This window comes from Homalodisca vitripennis, chromosome 4, assembly GCF_021130785.1.
Source record: "Homalodisca vitripennis isolate AUS2020 chromosome 4, UT_GWSS_2.1, whole genome shotgun sequence".
NCBI lineage: Eukaryota > Metazoa > Arthropoda > Insecta > Hemiptera > Cicadellidae > Homalodisca > Homalodisca vitripennis.
Window position 1 is genome coordinate 201,675,001 of NC_060210.1, and position 27,900 is coordinate 201,702,900.

The window sequence follows — 27,900 nt, forward strand, 5'->3', positions numbered from 1 at the left end:
CATTGAAATCACTTTTAAATCACCACATAGAGTCCATTTATGGTCCGGATAGTAGAGTTTATTAAAAAACAGTTCATGGTTTTCATATCATTCTTTTAAGTGCACCGAGTGTCCAACTGGCACAGATGCATACTTATTGCCATTGTGTAGAAGTACTGCTTTAAGGCTTCTTTTTGAAGAATCAATAAAAAGTCTCCACTCATCAGGAGCATATTCTATTTTGAAACATACCATAAGGCCAGGAACATCACTGCAAAACACCAGATCACCTTCTTGAGAGAAGAAAGGTACAAACTTCTTCTCCCTGGATCTATACCAAGAAAAAGATGTACCCGGAGCCAGCATATTTTTATCTTTTAATCTAGATCCTAAAATTTCTGCCGAGTTCTTAGGAAGACCTAGGTCTCTAACTAAATCATTAAGGAACAGGGCGAATGGCAGATTGTATGTAAGGGTGTCCTTTTTGTTTTTCAAATCGAAGCCTTGCACGTTACAAGAACAAAAATAGCAGTCATCACTATGATTTTTGGGCTCCCTCCAAACCATTGGTATTCCAAAACGTAAGGACTGTTTTTTACCTTGAAACCATTGCCTCAGTTCTTCAACACACACTGAGCAAACTTCGTGTGGGGCCCAAGACTTATGTTGATCGCCTAATTTTATACCAAAATAGGCAAAGTATACCTTTTCAACAAAATCAGAAATGTTTCTTTGTTGCCTTTTAATGGTATAGTTACTACAAATGTAGCAGAAGCAATCTGGTGAGTTTATACACCCTCTAGTAGTCATTATTCATAAATCAAAATCACAACACAAGAAAACAGTCACTACTCTAAAGCACTAGTAACAACAAGACGTGAACAGCATAGAGTGAAGAGGTACTGTGAACTGAAGAACAATAGCAGGAGCTCACTGCTTGCTGATGGAGGGGAAGGGGCAGTGCGGCAGACAGGCACTGACATGAAAGATGCTAGCTCAATGAGTCAGTAGTAAGTGAATGGGGAGGGGGGAGGCAATGGACAAGCACCGAATGAAAATACTGATGGTTTCTCCTAATTACTCTTTATTTTACGTATAACTTATGTAGTATAAAAACTGTTATGTAACAAAAAATACCTCATAATATTTTTGTTATAATTTTAAAAAGTACTTTATGCTAAATAACAGTTTATAGGGATTCTAAAATCCCAAATTCAAACTCACTTAAATACTAAAAAAAGTATAAAAATATCAAAATAGCCAAAACTAGACAAGCAGTTTGTTAAATAACTGCACGTGATAAAATGTTTCCACTATTTTTCCCAAAATCAGCGTTGAAAATACTATAAAAATCACTTATTGAAATTGAAACAATTTTTATGTCGCAGACCTGTGTTATAATCAATTAAACCTCCCTAGACTTAAGTTGAATAAGTTGGGTATCACCTTGGCTTTATCTCTGCGGTCGACTAGCCAGGCGAAGACGCAACCCACCAGGTACAGGGCCAGCTGACTCAGCAGGATCAGGACAGGCAGAATCTTGCCGGCCTGGACAGGTTCCAGCACCAACACTTGCAGTGTGTCTTCGCGAATGTACGGCACTGCCAACTGCGCGGCGAACATGGAGAGGTGAGCGCACTCACACACCAGCCGCTCTCTCGTGGACCTGTCCGACACCTGAGTGCAGTGAAGTCACGTTCTTCATTCAGTTTTTATAATAACAGAAGTTTGTAGGTGATGGTTTAGTATATTGTGTAACAGTCCACACCAGTCTCTGTTACTGATGCTGGCTAGCTCAGGGGAAAGAGGGGTAAGTTGTTCCAAGTCCTAGGTGAAGTCCACAACAACGACGAGAAACTTTCAATATTTATTTTGAGGCGCCACCTTGTTTTGGAAGGGGACTCCAGGGACTGTAACAAGGAACCAGTCCTCTCCAGGTTCCGGGACTTCACCAGGGTAAGCAGGTGTAGGGACCCAAGAGAATTACCATGGGTCGATGAGCCGTTTATAATAAACGTTAAATTTAATTGTGAGAATAAGAATATATTTATAAATTTAGTAAGTAGGAAAATGTTTGGTGTGACTCCAACTATATTAATGTAACTATAAATTTGAATCCTTAGCCTTTCTTTGATCTCAGTAGAGTACTGTATAGTAAAAGTATAGGAAACTGATGGTTAAGCTGTGAAGACAGGAAGACTCAAGAATACAGAACTTTACAAACTCGAGTTTATTGCAACAATTCCCGTAAAGGGCAAAAACGTATCCTATATCATTTTATAACAGTTACAGCCAGTATTGCCTCTAATCTGCGTTACAGTGAAAAGAAAAAAAACAACTAGATATACCAAGACTACTACTGATATAACCACATAGACTTAGATAAGATATCTTAAGATAATTAAACCCTTCTTACGATACAGATATATAATTAAACATTTAACATAAACCAACTTAACTACCTAAAGACAGTAAAAGAGTAATAATTGATGTAACCCTTATTATGAGTCCCAGGCGCTGATTATCCTTCGAGGTATATCGAGAGGAATGGTCTCTGTCTCGGAGAGGAATACAGTATAACCTGAGAGGTCACCAGAAAATGTGTAAGTCACTTACCAGAGGACGACAAGTCCACGCCCGGTAACTTCAACGAAGTCGACCGATCCGAGAGGAAGCACGCGACCGTTGGTGAACCGGATGTGCGGTACGGCAGTGTCGGTCGGTACGGGACGGCAGACGAACAGGCGGGTGCCGACAACAGCAACTCGGTGAGCGCAGCAACAGTGGCGCTAACAGACTTTTTTTTCTTCTATTTTAAGCCTCAGCTTTAAGCTATGCTGGCTTCGATGTACACTGATATTTTTATTTTATTACACTGATATTTATTTGCAAAGTACTCTATCGATCGTGGTATTTATTTGCAAAGTACTTTATCAATCGTGTCTATGCCTGATTGGACCTCCCAGGGATTTGAACCCGTGATCTCTCAGTTAGAGAGCCGAGACTATAACCATTAGTCTACGGAGGATCAGTCCAGCAGCCACGATCAGACTCCAGGGAATACAAACCCTCTAAAATACTCCTTTGTACACCAAAATAATCCAGCGAAGTCTAGAGGGTTCTTCTAGTCTCCAATGTCGTATCATCAATGCCCAGAAGCCACTAGAATGTTCGCTACTGGTATGCAGGTTTAAACAGGGATGCCGCTATCAATCTATGCCTGCCCTACAGGTAACAGCTGTTGACCTACTTGTAGCAGTAGCCAATGTCCTTCACTCGCTGAAACGAATTTCTCCTGCGCCGTTATGGTAGGTTAGGCAAAATGCAATACTTCTAGGCTTGAATATTTCGTCCAAACGTTAAAGGCTCTTAATATCTCTTTAATTAGATATTTTAATGAGATGATCAGGCTCATTTGGGACATATACTAATTCAAGCAGAAAGCACGTTACAACTGCATGTATGCAACATATGAGAATAAAGGTAATAGTATAATCGTCTGTAAAAAAACACAATAGCTACCAAATAGAAGAAAATTAATGAAATTATTAGAGCCTACCATTTTTTATTACATCATTATCTACAATTTTTAAAGTGGTATAGTTTTGAAATTAGCATAAAACCATTTAATTAAAATCTGTCTATTAAATACGTATTAGGTGAGTTGAATAAAGATGAGTGCACTCTTGGGCGCAGTTGAATAAAACTCACAGACTCGGTGGAGTGGCTCTCATGTTGTGAGTTTGGAGATTATTTTCGTGTGCCTACTCCAGTTTCCAAGAGCCTACTGGCAAGACGGAGAACACTCTCGGAGATTGCTGGATGTATACTAGGAGTTAGCTACAAATTGAACAAATTAACCAGAAATGAGTAAGAAGAAGGTTACAGAGATTACCCTCTGTTGAAAATCAATAAGCAGGCCTTTATAAAATCAACCGAAATGGATAAATAATATCTTTCAAACCATTTTTATTTTGTTCTTGGCGTCTAAAAAAGTTGTTAATTTATCATATTTCCTGAAAGCTCCATAATTTCATAGTAATTGTTACAATAATACGAAAAAAAATATATTGGTGATTTGGTGAAACGTATTTGTAAATATTTATAGATGAAACAAAGGTGATACAACCGGTTCTAGATGGAATATTTTTTAATTTTTAAAAATCTGGTCACACTCCCTTAAACATCATTTTGAAGACAAAACAAGTAGAAATACTATTTTTATCATTCTGTGTGAAGTGTAGCACGGATTGTTTCAACATAATGGAGAAATGATACTAACGATTTCTTTTGTTCTCCGCCAATTCAAAGTGTATTGCCATTTCATGAATGTTTGGAATAAACTAATAAACAAATGGATCACGACACAGTTGATCTGCAGCCGATCGAGTAAGTGTTGTCCCGGTGGTGCAGAATGAGTCAGTCAGCTGAGGTTACCCTCCACCTCAGATCACGACACAGTTGATCTGTAGCCGATCGAGTAAGTGTTGTCCCGGTGGTGCAGAATGAGTCAGTCAGCTGAGGTTACCCTCCACCTCAGATCACGACACAGTTGATCTGTAGCCGACCGAGTAAGTGTTGTCCCGGTGGTGCAGAATGAGTCAGTCAGCTGAGGTTACCCTCCACCTCAGATCACGACACAGTTGATCTGTAGCCGATCGAGTAAGTGTTGTCCCGGTGGTGCAGAATGAGTCAGTCAACTGAGGTTACCCTCCACCTCAGATCACGACACAGTTGATCTGTAGCCGATCGAGTAAGTGTTGTCCCGGTGGTGCAGAATGAGTCAGTCAACTGAGGTTACCCTCCACCTCAGATCACGACACAGTTGATCTGTAGCCGATCGAGTAAGTGTTGTCCCGGTGGTGCAGAATGAGTCAGTCAACTGAGGTTACCCTCCACCTCAGATCACGACACAGTTGATCTGTAGCCGATCGAGTAAGTGTTGTCCCGGTGGTGCAGAATGAGTCAGTCAACTGAGGTTACCCTCCACCTCAGATCACAAGAGCACACTCGCTTTCTACATCAAAACTTTATTCAACCGAAATTGTAACTTGACTCACATTTGAGAGTGGAACAATTTCAGAACATTTGGAGAGCTCTCTCACGAGTACCTTTGGATATATTTATCCCTTTGGAATATTACTTCATGATAAAAACACTACTCACCTTGCACCCTGAACTTCTCCAGCTGCCTCTGCTCCAAGTCTTGCACAATTTATAGTAAATTCTCGCTGTAAAGTTGACAGTTTCACTCTTTGATACCTATAACCATAAGCTTGGCTCAAACACAAGGAGTAATTGACAATGTAATAAGTAACACATAGAACTCAGAGATCATGTGAAAAGCGTGGTTGTAGATAATGCATGCATTAAATGTTATAAACTACTGGGCCACCTTTATGCTATCCGTGAAAAATATATCTGGATGAGTTCCCAAAACAGGTTTGGATGTTCTACTCAGTAACCGTGCGCCATAAGGTGATTGAGTATCCTTCTGGCAAAATCTGCATGGTTTTAAACATTTAGAGATGGTCAATCTTTTAAAATCAATCAACAGCATGTGTAGACCACTTTGAGAAAATTCTTGATTAGTAACAGAAAATCATCATTAGGCATGTGATTATAATACTCTGTTACATGCAAATGAGTTTCAGTCATCAGTGTCTGAAATGTTAGAATACCATTTTAAAATTTTACGAAAATGACAACTTTACCACTTTTGATGTGAGTACTGCACACATTGTAAGTCCAGACAGCAACTCGTATAACATATCATACATGTTATATCTGAAGCTATGCTGTTAACTTCTGGGGCATCCTATAGAGGTTGATTAAACACCTTTTTGCTTTATACCACTTTTTTTCAAAATAGTATCTCTGAGTACCCAATGAAAAAATGTTTCAATTAGGAGTTGTGCTGTTTGGAGAAATTGGAATTAAAATGGGGATTCCAGTAAGTTTTCACAGATAAGAGTTTATTTTTGACCGTATCACCTATGTGAGAAGTTTTAAGGTATTCTGGAGGCACTAACTAGATTGGAATTATGCAATTTGGCATTCCTTATATTTTGTTTGAAAACTTTCAGGTTTGCATGGGAACCTCTACACGGGAGTTCTCATGGGACTGCCAGCTTAACTTCTCAGATTTCTAGGCCTAATTTATAACCAGAATGTTCATAGTAACCTCTAATTTGGTTCTCTTGAATGGCTCTATGAGTTTAGAACACATTTTAGAAATGTTTAATCTCAAATTAATTTCTATATATATTAATTAATATTTCAACATATAAAATATTATTACATGCACATCATTGTTTATAAAATTTCTGTAATGATATGAAATTTGATATTGTATAGTCAGAAAGTATTAGAATGCACATGGGCTCCAGCAACAATTATGCAATATTAAATACGATATTCACTTTTGAGCAAATCGTCAACAGCGGATCTGGGGGTTAAATTGTACAAACCACTACAGACATGTAAATAAAAAGGTTACGTATATTGCTACACATTCTATGTCAATCTTCATCATCAAACAAAATGTATACAGATAGAGTTCAGTGTGACACATGTATTATTGTGAAATAGGTCAGTGTGGTTAAGCAAATGGACATTTCGGTATAAGGGGCCTTCCTCTTTGTCATTAAATTTGTGCTCACAAGTTAATGTAGAGTATAAGTGTGTATTGGAAGTTTATGAAGCAAAAAGTCAAGCACGGAAATGTTTCTTTTGTTCCCATAGGACAAGAAGCTGAGAAAGCTCTCATTACATTTAGTATTAAAAGGATCTTTATGCTAAATGTAATGAGAGAAAAATGTTTGGTTCGGAAGTGACAGGATATTCAGGATCAGAGGCGGGTTCCTATCAAGATCCACGAGGAAGGATTTTCGGGCACTAATATCAGAATGCAGGGGTGGCACGCCCTTATATCCACCAACTCCAACAGTCATCTCCCGCAGTAGACTAGACCTTCGATCTACCTTTTTACCCCAGAATCTCGACATTTGCGGTTAGTGATGTGCCGCTCCTGGACATCCATAAGGTTGCCCAGATTTAACTGTCACATCGATTTTTGCTGTGCCCAGTGGTACCTTTAACTCGCAGGCATAAACCAGCCAGAAGAGAATTAGCTCGCCTGGGGAAATCACAGAAAGTAGTATCTTGTATGACAGGGAAGATGAAGCGGCTAAATATGATAGGATTCAAGGTCAGGACTTTGCCGAATCTACAACTGTACTTACAAATACTCTTACTTGTGTACAATGTTACAGTTTGGCTGATACACGTGTGACGAGCCCTGGTATCTCACCTGGGGAAGGGGCATGAGAGCCATGTAGTGGAGGTGATCTTCATCCTCTGGGTCGTAAGTAAGAGCATTTCTGAGTGAACTATTTACCATGACTCCTTTAGAACTCAAGCTTGTGTAATTTGGCCTGTAGTTTGCTCTGAACTGCACCTATGCAATAATCATAAATCCATTAGTTATTATATATTTTAATGAATGTATAAGTAAGCATGTATAACAACTTCTTATAAAACAAATAAAATATAAATATTGTTCAAAGTTGATAAATAATTTGAAAAGATAGCAAAATATTAGATATTTTTTATAATTATATGTTACAAAAATAGAATACTATAATTCAAAGACTGGAATACATATTATTATTTATATCTGAAGAAGAGGATGGATTTCACATTTATGAAACATTGAATTATATATTTTTACACACAGTATAACGTTGGTAAAATCAAAATCTTGTCATTAATTCAAAGACACAACTGTTGTATTAAAAATTGTATGTCTAACTTGTACTATCATATTAGTCATTTACAGAACAATGTGTCAACCACGCATCAGTCAATGTCACTTGTGTGAAAGAGGAATGCAGTATACTGTAGTTATGGCCTCAAACTTGAGCTACCCATTGCTGCTTTCAAGCTTTATTCTGAACGAAAATTACTTAGTGAGACTTCAATATCCTTGATCTAGACTCAACACTTCTCCCTAGAGGAAGTGTCCTCTATATGCTCAGCAACTTTTTCAAATCCAAGTGTATTTTCGCTGAGAAGGAAATCCAATTAATTTGAAACTGAAGTTGTCAGTGAATAAAAACATCTTTCATTTTAACAAACACCTTAATTCATAAATCATTCATATTATTGTTGAACTGCCATTACTGGATAGTAAGAAATAAACAAAAAACTTTTTGTTAATATCTTTACCAGCAGTTTATTGATATGGAGCCCATCCTGGAAGTCGACATACACTCTACCCTTGAACGGAGCATGTAGCTTGAATATCGTAAGCTCTTCATCCAGATTCCTTATAGAGTTGGAGTGATCAAACTGGTGAACCACACCAGTGGTGTTTCTTATCTGTAAAAATGATATCAAGGTTCAGTTTTAACCTAAACTTCAAATTATATCCATGACAAGAGTAAGACCCAATTATTAAAAACTCAAAGTGTGTAAACAGCAATAAGATAGTAAGATGCAGTGATATCACACAGTAGAGTGGGTTTGGCTAGCTCAATTGCAGACTTTAAACACATTTCACATTGACAAATTAATACTAGTCTAATGATAGCAAACCCTGTGAACTGACCTGAGTAATGAGAACATCGGTGCCATTGTAAGTCACTCTTAGAGGTCCCGGTAGGAACCGAGGATAGTTACACTCAAGTATACATGGGTTCTACACAACTACATTATAGTGTGATGATAGCAAGCACTCTGACCTGACCTGAGTAATGAGAACATCGGTGCCATTGTAAGTCACTCTTAGAGATCCCGGTAGGAACCGAGGATAGTTACACTCAAGTATACATGGGTTCTACACAACTACATTATAGTGTGATGATAGCAAGCACTCTGACCTGACCTGAGTAATGAGAACATCGGTGCCATTGTAAGTCACTCTTAGAGATCCCGGTAGGAACCGAGGATAGTTACACTCAAGTATACATGGGTTCTACACAACTACATTCATAGTGTGATGATAGCAAGCACTCTGACCTGACCTGAGTAATGAGAACATCGGTGCCATTGTAAGTCACTCTTAGAGATCCCGGTAGGAACCGAGGATAGTTACACTCAAGTATACATGGGTTCTACACAACTACATTCACCTAGTCTCATGATAGCAAGCACTCTGACCTGACCTGAGTAATGAGAACATCGGTGCCATTGTAAGTCACTCTTAGAGAGATCCCGGTAGGAACCGAGGATAGTTACACTCAAGTATACATGGGTTCTACACAACTACATTCATAGTGTGATGATAGCAAGCACTCTGACCTGACCTGAGTAATGAGAACATCGGTGCCATTGTAAGTCACTCTTAGAGATCCCGGTAGGAACCGAGGATAGTTGCACCCAAGTATGCATGGGTTCTACACAACTACATTCATCCTGTGTGATGATAGCAAGCACTCTGACCTGACCTGAGTAATGAGAACATCGGTGCCATTGTAAGTCACTCTTAGAGATCCCGGTAGGAACCGAGGATAGTTGCACCCAAGTATGCATGGGTTCTACACACAACTACATTCATCCTGTGTGATGATAGCAAGCACTCTGACCTGACCTGAGTAATGAGAACATCGGTGCCATTGTAAGTCACTCTTAGAGATCCCGGTAGGAACCGAGGATAGTTACACTCAAGTATACATGGGTTCTACACAACTACATTATAGTGTGATGATAGCAAGCACTCTGACCTGACCTGAGTAATGAGAACATCGGTGCCATTGTAAGTCACTCTTAGAGATCCCGGTAGGAACCGAGGATAGTTGCACCCAAGTATGCATGGGTTCTACACAACTACATTCATCCTAGTGTGATGATAGCAAGCACTCTGACCTGACCTGAGTAATGAGAACATCGGTGCCATTGTAAGTCACTCTTAGAGATCCCGGTAGGAACCGAGGATAGTTGCACTCAAGTATACATGGGTTCTACACAACTACATTCACTAGTGTGATGATAGCAAGCACTCTGACCTGACCTGAGTAATGAGAACATCGGTGCCATTGTAAGTCACTCTTAGAGATCCCGGTAGGAACCGAGGATAGTTACACTCAAGTATACATGGGTTCTACACAACTACATTCACCTAGTGTGATGATAGCAAGCACTCTGACCTGACCTGAGTAATGAGAACATCGGTGCCATTGTAAGTCACTCTTAGAGGTCCCGGTAGGAACCGAGGATAGTTGCACCCAAGTATGCATGGGTTCTACACAACTACATTCATCCTGTGTGATGATAGCAAGCACTCTGACCTGACCTGAGTAATGAGAACATCGGTGCCATTGTAAGTCACTCTTAGAGGTCCCGGTAGGAACCGAGGATAGTTACACTCAAGTATACATGGGTTCTACACAACTACATTCACCTAGTGTGATGATAGCAAACACTGTGACCTGACCTGAGTAATGAGAACATCGGTGCCATTGTAAGTCACTCTTAGAGATCCCGGTAGGAACCGAGGATAGTTACACTCAAGTATACATGGGTTCTACACAACTACATTCATCCTAGTGTGATGATAGCAAGCACTCTGACCTGACCTGAGTAATGAGAACATCGGTGCCATTGTAAGTCACTCTTAGAGGTCCCGGTAGGAACCGAGGATAGTTACACCCAAGTATGCATGGGTTCTACACAACTACATTCATCCTGTGTGATGATAGCAAGCACTCTGACCTGACCTGAGTAATGAGAACATCGGTGCCATTGTAAGTCACTCTTAGAGGTCCCGGTAGGAACCGAGGATAGTTGCACTCAAGTATGCATGGGTTCTACACAACTACATTCATCCTGTGTGATGATAGCAAGCACTCTGACCTGACCTGAGTAATGAGAACATCGGTGCCATTGTAAGTCACTCTTAGAGATCCCGGTAGGAACCGAGGATAGTTACACTCAAGTATACATGGGTTCTACACAACTACATTCATCCTAGTGTGATGATAGCAAGCACTCTGACCTGACCTGAGTAATGAGAACATCGGTGCCATTGTAAGTCACTCTTAGAGATCCCGGTAGGAACCGAGGATAGTTGCACCCAAGTATGCATGGGTTCTACACAACTACATTCATCCTGTGTGATGATAGCAAGCACTCTGACCTGACCTGAGTAATGAGAACATCGGTGCCATTGTAAGTCACTCTTAGAGGTCCCGGTAGGAACCGAGGATAGTTGCACCCAAGTATGCATGGGTTCTATACAACTACATTCACCTAGTCTGATGATAGCAAACCCTGTGAACTGACCTGAGTAATGAGAACATCGGTGCCATTGTAAGTCACTCTTAGAGATCCCGGTAGGAACCGAGGATAGTTGCACTCAAGTATACATGGTTTCTACACAACTACATTCATCCTAGTGTGATGATAGCAAGCACTCTGACCTGACCTGAGTAATGAGAACATCGGTGCCATTGTAAGCCACTCTGAGAGGTCCCGGTAGGAACCGAGGATAGTTGCACCCAAGTATGCATGGGTTCTATACAACTACATTCACCTAGTCTCATGATAGCAAACCCTGTGAACTGACCTGAGTAATGAGAACATCGGTGCCATTGTAAGCCACTCTGAGAGGTCCCGGTAGGAACCGAGGATAGTTGCACCCAAGTATGCATGGGTTCTATACAACTACATTCACCTAGTCTCATGATAGCAAACCCTGTGAACTGACCTGAGTAATGAGAACATCGGTGCCATTGTAAGCCACTCTGAGAGGTCCCGGTAGGAACCGAGGATAGTTACACTCAAGTATACATGGGTTCTACACAACTACATTCACCTAGTCTCATGATAGCAAACCCTGTGAACTGACCTGAGTAATGAGAACATCGGTGCCATTGTAAGCCACTCTGAGAGGTCCCGGTAGGAACCGAGGATAGTTGCACCCAAGTATGCATGGGTTCTATACAACTACATTCACCTAGTCTCATGATAGCAAACCCTGTGAACTGACCTGAGTAATGAGAACATCGGTGCCATTGTAAGCCACTCTGAGAGGTCCCGGTAGGAACCGAGGATAGTTGCACCCAAGTATGCATGGGTTCTATACAACTACATTCACCTAGTCTCATGATAGCAAACCCTGTGAACTGACCTGAGTAATGAGAACATCGGTGCCATTGTAAGCCACTCTTAGAGGTCCCGGTAGGAACCGAGGATAGATAGTTGCACCCAAGTATGCATGGGTTCTATACAACTACATTCACCTAGTCTCATGATAGCAAACCCTGTGAACTGACCTGAGTAATGAGAACATCGGTGCCATTGTAAGCCACTCTGAGAGGTCCCGGTAGGAACCGAGGATAGTTGCACCCAAGTATGCATGGGTTCTATACAACTACATTCACCTAGTCTCATGATAGCAAACCCTGTGAACTGACCTGAGTAATGAGAACATCGGTGCCATTGTAAGCCACTCTGAGAGGTCCCGGTAGGAACCGTGGATAGTTGCAGATTCGTTGTGATTTCTTGAAGCATAAGTGAATATCTAGGTTGATTGTATTCACACCCTTGTGCCACCATAATGGACTCTTCTCAAGATATACAAACTGCAGATCAAAACATTGAAAAAGTAAATAAAATTGTATAAATGTTATTAAAATTTTTATTAGACATTTTATGAGCAATTAAGAAAATATGTGATAACATTGATGTTGACAATAAATTATACTTTACTTTGTCAAAGTATTTGAAGATTTGTTTTTTTACCTATTACAAGTCTTGTGTCTGTCTAATTAAGGTCCATGTACGTACAAGTATGTGTGTGTGTGTGTGTGTGTGTGTGTGTGTGTGTGTGTGTGTGTGTGTGTGTGTGTGTGTGTGTGTGTGTGTGTGTGTGTGTGTGGGCGCGCGTGTAAACTTAAGTGCAACTCGGTGAATTTTATTGAAGAAATGTTTCAAATAACCAATTTATACATTTCAGTTGGTAATTAGAGCAGAATTTTCAATGAATCTTTTCATTTTTCTACCTTACATCTACAAAAACAAAAAACAAATATTTACCGATAAACCCAAATCTCTATGGATTGCCGCAGCATATTTTGCCAACCTCTCCGACACTGCAACTGGAACTATCTCCTCAAATTTCCCGCCGAGTTCAAACTTGCTGAGTGACACAGGATCGTCTACCTGGAACAATAGACATTTAACAACTTAAACGGTACAAGGCATATATATTACAATTGCCACTATGATAAATAAATTACGTTTCAAAATTACTTAACCTGTAAAATTATTTCCTTTTTAATTAAGAATAATAAGAGGTAAGTAAGATAGTTTAAGTACTCCTGATATTTCTTTTCTATATCAATTATTAGTAGCTTATTACTCTTACAACATTTTCATGGGACATAATGATTCTTAGTAATTTTGATATGAATGAAAAATAAAAATATTCCATTGGCGTTTTCAGACAAATGCGATTTACTGCATTTACACTCAAAGACAGAAATTTGATGAAAAACTTGTTCAGAGCACTGCGTTACAAATGGGATTTGTACCTTTAGTGTACGGAAAAGACAATTAAAAATATGGAAAAGTTTAATCGAGATCCTGTACGCATAGCATACGTGAAAACATACAAATTTAAGAAATGGGTGAGAGCTGCTCAACTAAAAAATAACAGCGGTCATATGAAAAATGTAAAAATAAAGTTAAGGCAGTGTGGTTGGTGGTAACTATAGTAACTGGCAGAGAATAGCCTGTAAACAAATTATACAAGATTATTTTTAACATTTCTATTGATAGTGATAAGAGTGAAATATCATCTATTTTCAATATATATTTCTGTGAGAGAAATAATAAAGTAAACGTGGCTCTATATATACAATTTAGGCCCAAAACACCAGTGACAGATTGAGCAACTTTCATCTTACATTTGAAAAGGAGGCATCTGAAATAATTAGCTCTCTGCAACCAAAAAGGTCAGCACGCTGGAACGAGGTGTGTCCTTTCCTCCTGTATATAAGCTCACGTCAGGCCTCTGGTGCATCTCATTAATAAAACCTCTTCTCTATTCAAAATGGAATCTCTAAATGTCTCCTGAAGTTTGCAATAGTGAAGGCAATCCCCCCAAAAAAATATATTCAGTTGACAATCTGAGGCCCGTTTCTCTTCTTTCCAGCTTTTCAAAAGCTTTTGAGAAGGCTGCTGTGTTCAGAAGAAACCATAGATACTTTGAAGAAAGTTCTATCTTGTCCCCTTTTGTCCCAAAAGCAAAACTTTCGACAGCTGTAGATGGCTCGCAGTTTATTGACCTTTCTGTGACCTATCCAGGCAGAACCTGTGACTGTAAATTTTGAAGTAATGATAGAAAAACTGATTGAGATGCCCTGAAATGGCTAGAGTTCTTTTGAAGAAACGTTACCAGAGAGTTGTCGTGGACAATAATGTGTGGAGTGATTATGGAAGAGTGCATAGGACATTACTGTATTACCTTGGTCCACATGGAGATCACACCTAACGTACTCTCGATCCACCTGTGAGTCTGGGAGGGCAAGTGTCGCAATATCAGTGTCCTCCCGATGTTCTTGAAACTTGCCAACACGTTCTTGGTTATTCTGCTCATCTGAAAGTTACACACTGCTTTAACTCTTTGACACCTTGAGCTAGAAGTGGTAGGTAATACCTAGCGTGTCCGTTGCTGAACATTTTAAGCAAACAATTTTACCGCAGTTTCAACTTTACAATCATGTAATACTACTCATATTTTTTGAACAATTAGAAAAAAATTTGATACCTCTCTTTTTCATTTCTTACCACTAGAAAAGTTTATATCTAAATTCCCGCCCTCTATTTGCTTAGGTTTTAGTGATAATTTAAAATTTGTCAGCCAGAGTATTCCTCTAGGTTCAACCTATTTATTTCCCATCATCACGAGCCATTGATATTTTTGGTCTTAGAGAAATTTATAATTTTATTCTGAGGAACAATAAAGTCAGGAAATTTTGCTACTATTCTCTTTTTTCTGTTAATCAGATTATATTAGTACTTTACAAACCAATAACAAGTTAACTGCATCTATTATATGTATGTTTTAGATGCAAATAGAGGTTAATCACATTAAACACATTTTCAAAAATAATTTTCTTTCTTTACTAGGAGTCTAATTTTTAACATAATCTTGTAAACATTACTACAACAATTAATTTACAGTAAAAAAATCAACAAATCAACAAAATGCAACTGTTAAACTCTAATAATATACCTTGAAATAAAGGTCGGGGCGAGTGTACTCCACGCGTTGTAAGAGCATATCTTCATGTTTAACGTCCAAGATCACATCAACCCAGTCCAGCAAATAACTGCAACCAACATCGTCCATGTCAGCGCTAAACCAGCAAGTAATTCTGCAGCAACAGTAATACAGTAGCTACCCCCCAACACAACTGGTCGGGAGATTATATTATCATCAGGATGATTATTTTTAATGCCGTAACTAAGATTTGGCTTTGGGGGAGGAGTGTAATTGGTGAGTACATGTCACCTTTGGGTATAGAATAAATTTGAATTTAAATCAATTATATGAGCCTAATTCAAAGTAAATTATTTAACTCCTATCGAAACAAGTTGACTTGCTGTCATATGTATATTTTTGAAATTTCTAGGGCTTCAGTGAGGTGCTCCACCCCTCACCCCCCCCCTCATTAGTTACATCTCAGATTGTTATAGTATGTCAATGTCACTTTATGTCACACCATCTGTCGTTACTACCTTTCTTTTACTAAATGTTGTTTGTTGTCAAATTAAAATATTTTGTTTCTAAGAATTTTCAACAATTCTTTACAAGACACGAACAGAAATTATTGTACTCCCCCGTTCATGTTCTTTAACAACTTTATTTTAGGAAAAGGAAATTAATTTTACTTTTCTTTTAAACTTTTACTTTTAACCATATTATTTTTGAATCATGCTGACTCAATAAAACAAACTAAAACATAAATGGGTGTATAAGCTTTAAAAATAGTATGTGTTCACTGTACCTCAATTTTTTTAATCCTTCTCGTAATTTTTTCCATTAAGTTGAATGAACTACTCATTTAAGGTTTAGTTTAAGAAAATAAATAAGAACCACGAAATTTTGGCTTTACAACTGCTCTATAATTTTAAATACTTAAAAGTTTGGGGTTCATGAGCCTAATGACGGGTTACAGTTCAAACAGTTTGTGTGCGCAGATTAAGTTAGTTTTTAACTCAATAAGTGTGACGCAGTGGTTTCTTCTATTTTTTAATGATGCATAAAACAATTACTTTTTAAATTGATGATTCAAACTTTCTGAACTTTAATTTGTATTTACACCCTACACGCGACCTGGAAGGTCTATAAAAATCCAAGGATTTCAAAATAACCATGTATCTTGGAATTCAAATTTAATAAACATTTATCTTGGTTTAAAGTTTAAATTGCGGTGATGATGGTTAGTTCAAACATTATACTTCAAATTACCACACTCATGAAAGTTGTGAGTCTTTATTGAAGAATCCCACCATAGGTATTAATTATGAATGTGGAACCAATACCGCAATCCAAATTTCCAAATGATTAGCTTCTGTAAATTTTCCAAGTGTGAACATGAAATGGAGGAGATTTGGAAGCCAATATTTCTACATTTAAAACGGTCAAAGAGATCTGCCAATCGTTAACAATGGTCTTGTCAACAATAATAATATATTTACAAATGTGTGTACCTGATCGTTTGATGCATCATGCTGAAAGTAAAGTAAGTGGGTGCGTGATCACGTTTTGTGTAGTCCAGCAGACTCCTGGTGATTGTCAACAGCAGGCTGGAGCTGTCCACGGCCACATCCACAGTCACTCTGACAGTGTCCCGTCTCTTGATGGTGACCAGAGCGTTACGCACAGCGAATACGCACATCTTGTGGTCCATGAAGCTCTTCAAAGGAAGCTGCCGACAGAGGTCAAACGTGTTCAAAATGTAACACTGATAATACTGAGACCACTTTGTAGCCAATCAGGACTGGTGTACAGTTATACAGTATTTTGTTCGTCACAATAAATGGCTTCAAAGGATACCACAACTATACCACTATAAACTTCCTGAAACTCTAAAAGTATTATTCCAACCACTTTGTAGAAATTTTCTTCTGATTTTTAAAGCAATGCAGTCCTATTTGTGCTCAAATTTGTTCACGGGTGTCACTTTCTAATATCAATCAATCAAATAGTCAATCAATATAGTGTATAAATGTTACAATTCTATAAAGTTGATACAAATGTTCAAGAGGAATATTTTTTATTTACAGTGCTTCAAAAATTACTCTTTCTTACTGCTATTTTTTTCATTTCTTATGTTGTTAAATCAAAAAGTTTATACTAATCGCCCTGCCTCTACATTCTAGAGACGTCTCTGTTCTTCAGATCAAAATGCAATCGCATTAGAGGTAGTGATATACACTCATATGAGACTAGAGACAGGGACAACTACCGAACTGGGAGACACAGGACGGTAGTACATGAGCGTTTGGCTTCTCAGGCAGGACCTCAGTTTGTCAACAAACTGCCAAATTTGATAAAAAGTTCTGCAATGCCCAAAGGCATTTAAAACTCGTCTGAAAACTACATTGCTCCCAGAAGCTTTTTACAGTACAGACGAGTTCATGGCACATGTTTGGGTGACCACATGATTGGCTGACTGACGCTGGTGCTATTGTTTTTTTCACTCTAGAGTGGGAAATTCGAATGAATGAGCAGTAGGATGGATGGAATAAATTGTATGTATAAAAGTAACCTACATATCATGTATGAATCCAAAATTTTACCCTATTTTCTTCCTTGACAGGAAGAAAAACATGTACATGTTCGAAAACAATAAAATTATTATTATTATCGCGCGCGCGTTTGCGTGCGTGCGTGTGCGTGTTGTTACCACAATATAAAGTAACAGCTGACTAACAACACCAGTATCTAACTGTTGCACATTGTTGCGCTGTAATCTGTAACAGTCCACCGTAACAGAAGTTAGTACCTGATTCACACACAGTAACAGGTTATGACATACCTGTTGTTTAGAAATTTATTAACTATCCATAAAACATTCGTCTGTGTTTTCAGTAAATAAAACAATATTCATTATCCTTCTTCTTAAGTATTATCTAACTTCTTAAGTAGATATACCAACTATCCTTAATCACAGAATACACTCTTTTTACAGTGCTACTAATTTCATATTAAAAGTTCTTGATAAACATTCATATCATACTGTCTTGGGATCTTAGCAGAAATTTTCAAAAAATGAGTGACTCACTGTTAGTAGTGGAAAATTAAACAAAATCGCTTGCCACTGATTATTAAAAGATTAGTTTAATCATGTAATAGAATACAATTATCTAAACAGACACAGTCATGGTTACATTCTCTCAGAGACCAATATTGTGGGTGGAAAAGCTGTTGATTAGGAATCATTATCTGTTACTCCCTGACTGACACTGCATATTACTCTTTCTGTATTTTCCATTAATTTGAGATAAACATTGTCATGATATTTCTGCCGTTGATGTAAATTTTAACTGCCCATAACCCATAGAATCACAAACAACTGCACTGTTACTACTATATTATATTGGCACCCTACTGTACACAAATCCATTAGGTGGTTCACAACAAGATTATTAGAGAGGAAAGTGGAACAGTTATGGTAGATCACTGCTTATAGTAAATCTGTACTTACCTGACTGAGCATGCTCACAAGGTCAACAAGAAGGTCATCTCTGGCCATCTCTGGCGTTAACAAATCTGGTATGACAGAGCCTATCCTCAGTGCATCTGTAAGTAAATTCCACAAGTTCAACATCTCATAATAGATTACTCAATGGGATAATTAACTCATCTGATTGAGAAAATTTATCAGCACATTTATTTATTTTAGATTTGAGTTAATAATGGAGCAGTACTACTTTTACATAGATGCATGTAACTTGATTCTATCCTGTTTATAATGAATGCAGGTGCACCATTTGATCATTGGAGGACTTATGGAGATGAATAAAATTGTGATCGCAACAGGTTTAAAAATTGATATAATATATGTAGGCCTATTGTAGGATTAGAACTTTTGTCACAAACATTTTATAGTTTCAAGGGTTGTCCATATATACATTTTTTAATTAAATGTCATTTAAAATATTTTTGGATACTCTAATGTATTTTGGGTTTTGGATGTGACTGTGCTTCAAAACTTTGAAAATAGGTGTGCCTGTGCTTCAAAACTTTGAAAATAGGGGTGCCTGTGCTTCAAAACTTTGAAAATAGGGGTGCCTGTGCTTCAAAACTTTGAAAATAGGTGTGCCTGTGCTTCAAAACTTTGAAAATAGGTGTGCTTGTGCTTCAAAACTGAAAATAGGGGTGCCTATAGTTTATTTTTGAGCCATAATATGTGTTCTCAGCATATTATAATAAAATGTAACCAAACCAGTCGCAAAGAACAGATTTTTCACAGCATGTTGTTGCTTACAATACATCCGAACAAGAATAAGAATAAGCTGACGAATTATTTTAGAAATTGTAAAAAGGCTGTCTGATGTAAAATTTAGTGTCCTATACGCATTAAGCATGTTAAATCAGACCATTCCACAAACTCTTACACCCAATCGCAGACTAAACTTAGGCTGCAAACATTGATTTTACTAAAACTGCCCACAAAGTTGAAATGAGTGCATTGTAACCATTTTGCGTTCATAGTGATTGCGTACAAGTGTGCTAGTGACGTAATATTACGCATCGTTATATTGTCCCCGCTTTGTTCTGTTGTCTGTCGTAGTATTGCGCACGTAGCGTAAGTAGTTCTGGCACTTTCTACTAGATGTCAGCACTTCCTTGTCCTCCTGCTGTGAGTGTTAACACCTTGGTGAATTCACTGTGAAGTCACACACAGTGCAGGCAACTACATCGTGTACTATGTGTATGTCACCCTAGTTTCTGCTTGTCTGTCGTAGTATTGCGCACGTAGCGTAAGTAGTTCTGGCACTTTTCTACTAGATGTCAGCACTTTCTTGGTCTCTGCTGTGAGTGTTAACACCTTTGGTGAATTCACTGAAGTCACACAGTGCAGCAGCTAAATCGTGTACTTGTGTATGTCACCTGTTCTGTTGTCTGTCGTAGTATTGCGCACGTAGCGTAAGTAGTTCTGGCACTTTCTACTAGATCAGATGTCAGCACATTCTTGGTCCTCTGCTGTGAGTGTTAACACCTTGGTGAATTCACTGAAGTCACACAAAGTGCAGGCAGCTACATCGTGTACTTGTGTATGATCAACCTGTTCTGTTGTCTGTCGTAGTATTGCGCACGTAGCGTAAGTAGTTCTGGCACTTTCTACTAGATGTCAGCACTTTCTATGGTCCTCTGCTGTGAGTGTTAACACTTGGTGAATTCACTGAAGTCACACAGTGCAGCAGCTAAATCGTGTACTTGTGTATGTCACCTGTTCTGTTGTCTGTCGTAGTATTGCGCACGTAGCGTAAGTAGTTCTGGCACATTTCTACTAGATGTCCAGCACTTCCTTTGGTCCCCTCTGCTATGAGTGTTACACCTTGGTGAATTCACTGAAGTCACACAGTGCAGGCAGCTAATCGTGTACTTGTGTATGTTCACCTGTTCTGTTGTCTGTCGTAGTATTGCGCACGTAGCGTAAGTAGTTCTGGCACTTATCTACTAGATGTCAGCACTTCCTTGGTCCCTCTGCTATGAGTGTTTACACCTTGGTGAATTCACTGAAGTCACACAGTGCAGGCAGCTAAATCGTGTACTTGTGTAATGTCACCTGTTCTGTTGTCTGTCGTAGTATTGCGCACGTAGCGTAAGTAGTTCAGGCACTTTCTACTAGATGTCAGCACTTCCTTGGTCCTCTGCTATGAGTGTTTACACCTTGGTGAATTCACTGAAGTCACACAGTGCAGGCAGCTAAATCGGTGTACTTGTGTAAGTCACCTGTTCTGTTGTCTGTCGTAGTATTGCGCACGTAGCGTAAGTAGTTCAGCGCACTTTCTACTAGATGTCAGCACTTCCTTGGTCCTCTGCTATGAGTGTTTACACCTTGGTGAATTCACTGTAAGTCACACAGTGCAGGCAGCTTACAAATCGTGTACTTGTTTATGTCACCTGTTCTGTTGTCTGTCGTAGTAGTGCGCACGTAGCGTAAGTAGTTCAGGCACTTTCTACTAGATGTCAGCACTTCCTTGGTCCTCTGCTATGAGTGTTTACACCTTGGTGAATTCACTGAAGTCACACAGTGCAGGCAGCTAAATCGTGTACTTGTGTAATGTCACCTGTTCTGTTGTCTGTCGTAGTATTGCGCACGTAGCGTAAGTAGTTTCAGGCACTTTCTACTAGATGTCAGCACTTCCTTGGTCCTCTGCTGTGAGTGTTAACACCTTGGTGAATTCACTGAAGTCACACAGTGCAGGCAGCTAAATCGTGTACTTTGTGTATATGTCACCTGTTCTGTTTGTCTGTCGTAGTATTGCGCACGTAGCGTAAGTAGTTCTGGCACTTTCTACTAGATGTCAGCACTTCCTTGGTCCTCTGCTGTGAGTGTTAACACCTTGGTGAATTCACTGAAAGTCACACAGTGCAGGCAGCTAAATCGTGAGTACTTGTGTATGTCACCTGTTCTGTTGTCTGTCGTAGTATTGCGCACGTACGTAAGTAGTTCTGGCACTCTTTCTACTAGATGTCAGCACTTGTTTCCTTGGTCCTCTGCTGTTGAGTGTTTAACACCTTGGTGAATTCACTGAAGATCACACAGTGCAGGCAACTACATCGTGTACTTGTGTATGTCACCTTTCTGTTGTCTGTCGTAGTATTGCGCACGTAGCGTAAGTAAGTTCTGGCACTTTCTACTAGATGTCAGCACTTCCTTGGTCCTCTGCTGTGAGTGTTAACACCTTGGTGAATTCCACTGAAGTCACACAGTGCGAAGGCAACTACATCGTGTACTTGTGTATGTCACCTGTTCTGTATTGTCTGTCGTAGTATTGCGCACGTAGCGTAAGTAGTTTTCTGGCACTTTCTACTAGATGTCAGCACTTCCTTGGTCCTCTGCTGTGAGTGTTAACACCTTGGTGAATTCACTGAAGTCACACAGTGCAGGCAACTAAATCGTGTAACTTGTTGTATGTCACCTGTTCTCTGTTGTCCCTGTCGTAGTATTGCGCACGTAGCGTAAGTAAGTTCTGGTATTTTCTACTAGATGTCAGCACTTTCTGGTCCTTCTGCTGTGAGTGTTAACACCTGGTGAATTCACTGAAGTCACACAGTGCAGGCAACTACATCGTGTACTTGTGTATGTCACCTGTTCTGTTGTCTGTCGTAGTAGTTGCGCACGTAGCGTAAGTAGTTCAGGCACTTTCTACTAGATGTCAGCACTTCCTTGTCCTCTGCTATGATGTTTACACCTTGGTGAATTCACTGAAGTCACACAGTGCAGGCAACTACATCGTGTACTTGTGTATGTCACCTGTTCTGTTGTCTGTCGTAGTATTGCGCACGTAGCGTAAGTAGTTCTGGCACATTCTACTAGATGTCAGCACTTTCTTGGTCCTCTGCTGTGAGTGTTAACACCTTGTGAATTCACTGAAGTCACACAGTGCATGGCAACTACATCGTGTACTTGTGTATGTCACCTGTTCTGTTGTCTGTCGTAGTATTGCGCACCGTAGCGTAAGTAGTTCTGGTATTTTCTACTAGATGTCAGCACTTTCTTGGTCCTCTGCTGTGAGTGTTAACACCTTGGTGAATTTTCACTGAAGTCACACAGTGCAGGCAGCTACATCGTGTACTTGTGTATGTCACCTGTTCTGTTGTCTGTCGTAGTATTGCGCACGTAGCGTAAGTAGTTCTGGCACTTTCTACTAGATGTCAGCACTTCCTTGGTCCTCTGCTATGAGTGTTTACAACCTTGGTGAATTCACTGAAGTCACACAGTGCAGGCAGCTAAATCGTGTACTTGTGTATGTCACCTGTTCTGTTGTCTGTCGTAGTATTGCGCACGTAGCGTAAGTAGTTTCTTGGCACTTTCTACTAGATGTCCAGCACTTCCTTGGTCCCTCTGCTGTGAGTTGTTACACCTTGGTGAATTCACTGAAGTCACACAGTGCAGCAACTACATCGTGTACTTGTGGTATGTCACCTGTTCTGTATTGTTCTGTCCGTAGTATTGCGCACGTAGCGTAAGTAGTTCTGGTATTTTCTACTAGATGCTCAGCACTTCCTTGGTCCTCTGCTGTGAGTGTTTACACCTTGGTGAATTCACTGAAGTCACACAGTGCAGGCAGCTAAATCGTGTACGTGTGTATGTCACCTGTTCTGGAGTATTTTATGGTTTTATTTATATTATTAAATTACCATCACAATTTTTTTGGCACAAATAGCCAAATGATTTCGCGTGATGACGTGGAAATGAGTTACAGGACGATATATAAACAGCATAAAAAATGTTAAAAAAGACACTAAAAATGGCTTTTTGCATAAAAAGTGCATATCTAAATTCTACAAACCTGTCTCTGTAACAAAACAGCAAATCTAATCAGGTAAAGCAACAGAATTTTAGAAACAAATAAAACTGCTAAGGTGTTAAAGTTTATGCTTAAACATTTTAAGTTTTGAAACAATACATACCAACAATCCAAATGTCACATATACCTTTCTGTTGAGTAAAAAAATAGGAACTTGAAAAAAATTTAATGAGTGTTCCGTACAAAATAAATATCATACTATAACGAGAATATGACTTTTTGTACTAAATTTGGGTGTAATAAAATGTTATGCAATATGACTACAAATCCAGGTGCACTTAGTCATATATTTTGGCAGAGATTTTGGTACAACGAAATTGTAATTGGCAAAAACAGACAGAGATTTCAACACCTTTTCTTCTACAGCCAAACTCTGAATATATCATGCAACGATAATTAACTCTGATGAGATAATAAGTGTAGTCTTATCATTTGGGTCCCTTAAATCAGTTGAAGCTTTGTATCTACACAGATAGAAGAACATTTTATGACCTCAGTAAATATATTGGTAAAAGATAAATAAAAGGATTATTGGACAGTGAAAGGCGATATTAAAATAAAGTTACAAGATTACCTCAACAAATATTTACCTACTTGTGACTTCCTTCCTTTCCACTATTTTCGACAGCTGGTTCATCTTATGTATGATATCATCGATTGTTAAGGTACTTTCGGATACCTAAATAAAGAATAAAAACTATTACATATTATTGTTACAGATTAAAATAAGCTCTACGTTTTTAAAGCTCTAGTCCATAACATAATTTACCAAATTTTGAAATAATTTCTAATTTAAAAAATCTCAGAATTGGTTTGACGTCACGTTAACAGTCAGAAAATGAACCGACGATGTTGACAGACACAGACAGTTTGTAAGTGACCATATTACACATTACACATTACACTGTCAGAGATTCTAACACATTAAGTACGTATAGTGCAGAATTGTTCAACAATTCTCTGCAGGCTATACAAAGGTGCTGACAAAACAGTCTATTAATGAAAATCGTGCAAGATGAAGTGACAGTTGAAGGCTATGTAAACACCTATATTGAGATGTACATAGATTCAATCTGTAAGGTAACAGTATTTTATTATTGATATTTATATTTATCTCACTAAAATACACATACTTAATTAAGTTGTATAGTATTTTATCTTTAAAATGCATCATTATATAAATTACAGCAGTTTAATTTTTAATATAAATTTAAATGCCGAATTTTGTATTTTTACAAACGTACTTGCATTGTTGTTTGAAAAGGCATCGTATTAAATCCCATAGCTGTCCCACTATCCAAAACAGCAATCGCGTATTAAAAAATTATATGATATATGAAAAGTATACATTGTACCTCATTAGTACAGGTCTAACAGGACTACAGGCCTACCTAAATTGAAATTTTGTAGAAATGGCCCAATGACTTTATACCAATGTTATAAACCACAGACTGTTTGATCATATGTTGGGGAGAGTAGAACTACGTACTACCGTACTACGTGTTACCGTACCGTCCTACGTGTTACCGTACTACGTCCTACCGTACTACGTACTACCGTACTACGTACTACCGTACTACGTGTTACCGTACTACGTGTTACCGTACTACGTGTTACCGTACTACGTGTTACCGTACTACGTGTTACCGTACTACGTGTTACCGTACTACGTACTACCGTACTACGTGTTACCGTACTACGTGTTACCGTACTACGTACTACCGTACTACGTACTACCGTACTACGTGTTACCGTACTACGTACTACCGTACTACGTGTTACCGTACTACGTGTTACCGTACTACGTACTACCGTACTACGTGTTACCGTACTACGTGTTACCGTACTACGTGTTACCGTACTACGTACTACCGTACTACGTGTTACCGTACTACGTACTACCGTACTACGTGTTACCGTACTACGTGTTACCGTACTACGTGTTACCGTACTACGTACTACCGTACTACGTGTTACCGTACTACGTGTTACCGTACTACGTGTTACTGTACTACGTACTACCGTACTACGTGTTACCGTACTACGTGTTACCGTACTACGTGTTACCGTACTACGTACTACCGTACTACGTGTTACCGTACTACGTGTTACCGTACTACGTGTTACCGTACTACGTGTTACCGTACTACGTATTACCGTACTACGTACTACCGTACTACGTGTTACCGTACTACGTACTACCGTACTACGTGTTACCGTACTACGTGTTACCGTACTACGTACTACCGTACTACGTGTTACCGTACTACGTGTTACCGTACTACGTGTTACCGTACTACGTGTTACCGTACTACGTGTTACTGTACTACGTACTACCGTACTACGTACTACCGTACTACGTGTTACCGTACTACGTACTACCGTACTACGTACTACCGTACTACGTGTTACCGTACTACGTACTACCGTACTACGTGTTACCGTACTACGTGTTACCGTACTACGTACTACCGTACTACGTACTACCGTACTACGTGTTACCGTACTACGTACTACCGTACTACGTGTTACCGTACTACGTGTTACCGTACTACGTGTTACCGTACTACGTGTTACCGTACTACGTGTTACCGTACTACGTGTTACCGTACTACGTACTACCGTACTACGTGTTACCGTACTACGTACTACCGTACTACGTGTTACCGTACTACGTGTTACCGTACTACGTACTACCGTACTACGTACTACCGTACTACGTGTTACCGTACTACGTACTACTACTACGTGTTAGTACTACGTACTACCGTACTACGTGTTACTGTACTACGTACTACCGTACTACGTGTTACCGTACTACGTACTACCGTACTACGTGTTACCGTACTACGTGCTACTGTACTACGTGCTACGTGCTACATGCTTCCTGATGGTCATGCCACAGTCTGTACTGTACATTTTTACAAACGTACTTGCATTGTTGTTTGAAAAGGCATCGTATTAAATCCCATAGCTGTCCCACTATCCAAAACAACAATCGCGTATTAAAAAATTATATAATATATGAAAAGTATACATTGTACCTCATTAAACCTGTAGCCTACCTAAATTGAAATTTTGTAGAAATGGCCCAATGACTTTATACCAATTGTTATAAACCACAGACTGTTTGATCATGTGTTGGGGAGAGTAGTACTACCGTACTACGTGTTACGTACTACGTACTACATGCTACGTGCTACGTGCTTCCTGATGGTCATGCCATAGTCTGTACTTCAGGCGGTAACATCGTCAAAAACCGTGACTGCTCTTTTGACCCAAAAGGAAGAAAGAGTAAGTGCCTTTGGTTGGTAAATAATAAAACGACAAAAAAATCCTCTAAATAAAGAAAATCTTTCATAAACGGAAAATTTGCTTACCTCGTCCACATTGGCTGTAAAGTCTACACTGAAACCATATTGGTCGTATTTGAGAACTGTCACACTTCCTCTAGTCAAATAAGTAGTGACTGAAGGTATTTGTTGTATGGCAATCAGTCTTCCTACAACACACGTTCAGACTATTTATAGAGAGTCCATTGTAATAACATTTCTGATTATACAACCCCTAGGCAGCAGATACAGGGTGACCAACATTATAGCTCAAATCTTCAAGTATTCTCACCCATGCCTCCTGTATCCTTGGAAGGGTCCGTTTCATAGAACTCGTAGGTGGAAGACTCGTTGTAGACCTTTCTGTTGGTACCACAGGCGATGTTGAAAAGAGTGACACCGGCAACCCCAATATTCGGCTCAATTTTGCATGTTATAGACTCTTGAAATGCAGTTTCCAGCTTATACACAGCGTACATGTTGCTTCTAGGAACTGGAACAGTAAGAAGTAGACAACAAGCCGTTTATCCCTTTGTTTCTTGACGAAGTGCAGATGCAAGTAATAGAATATTCTTTAATCCCACGATTTTAAAAGTAAAATTTACTCCAGAGCTAGATGTGATGTACTGCAATACTGAACTACTTGACCTCGTACTGAGGCTTGTGGGTGATGTCCATGATAACCACCTCATTCATGGCAATGTGCTACATTTAAAAAACAATGACATTAATCTGAAAATTGTACTTCTGGGACAAAGTCGACTGGTTATATCAATGTCGTGTACTATTCTCAGGCATGCATTTGGATCTGAGTCAGAGATATTGCAGATTCAAATTCCGTCTGTGACCAGAGTACTTTTTATACCAACGTCCTTGTACTGTACCAACGTCCTTGTACTGTACCAACGTCCTTGTACTGTACCAACGTCCTTGTACTGTACAAAGCTTTCCCCTTATTCTGTTTTATAAGATCCTCGCAGAGGCCTTTGGCCTATGACGGTGGGCAGAGTATGGCTTAAAAGGGTGT

General features: G+C 39.1%; 1 protein-coding gene across 1 annotated transcript in view; it reads right to left on the reverse strand.

Annotated features, from left to right (window-relative positions):
• LOC124361371 overlaps positions 1–24,178 on the reverse strand; it is a 29,353-nt gene extending 5,175 nt beyond the window's left edge. The window contains exons 1-12 of the mRNA XM_046815419.1: positions 24,136–24,178; positions 23,524–23,529; positions 18,702–18,796; positions 16,702–16,919; positions 15,221–15,317; positions 14,450–14,581; positions 13,018–13,143; positions 12,396–12,563; positions 8,209–8,361; positions 7,292–7,438; positions 5,146–5,241; positions 1,426–1,656 (exon numbers count right to left, since the gene is read on the reverse strand). Of these exons, the coding sequence (XP_046671375.1) occupies positions 1,426–1,656; positions 5,146–5,241; positions 7,292–7,438; positions 8,209–8,361; positions 12,396–12,563; positions 13,018–13,143; positions 14,450–14,581; positions 15,221–15,317; positions 16,702–16,919; positions 18,702–18,796; positions 23,524–23,529; positions 24,136–24,178 (1,512 nt within the window). The remainder of the gene's footprint in view (positions 1–1,425; positions 1,657–5,145; positions 5,242–7,291; positions 7,439–8,208; positions 8,362–12,395; positions 12,564–13,017; positions 13,144–14,449; positions 14,582–15,220; positions 15,318–16,701; positions 16,920–18,701; positions 18,797–23,523; positions 23,530–24,135) is intronic.
• Between the last annotated feature and the right edge of the window lie 3,722 nt (positions 24,179–27,900).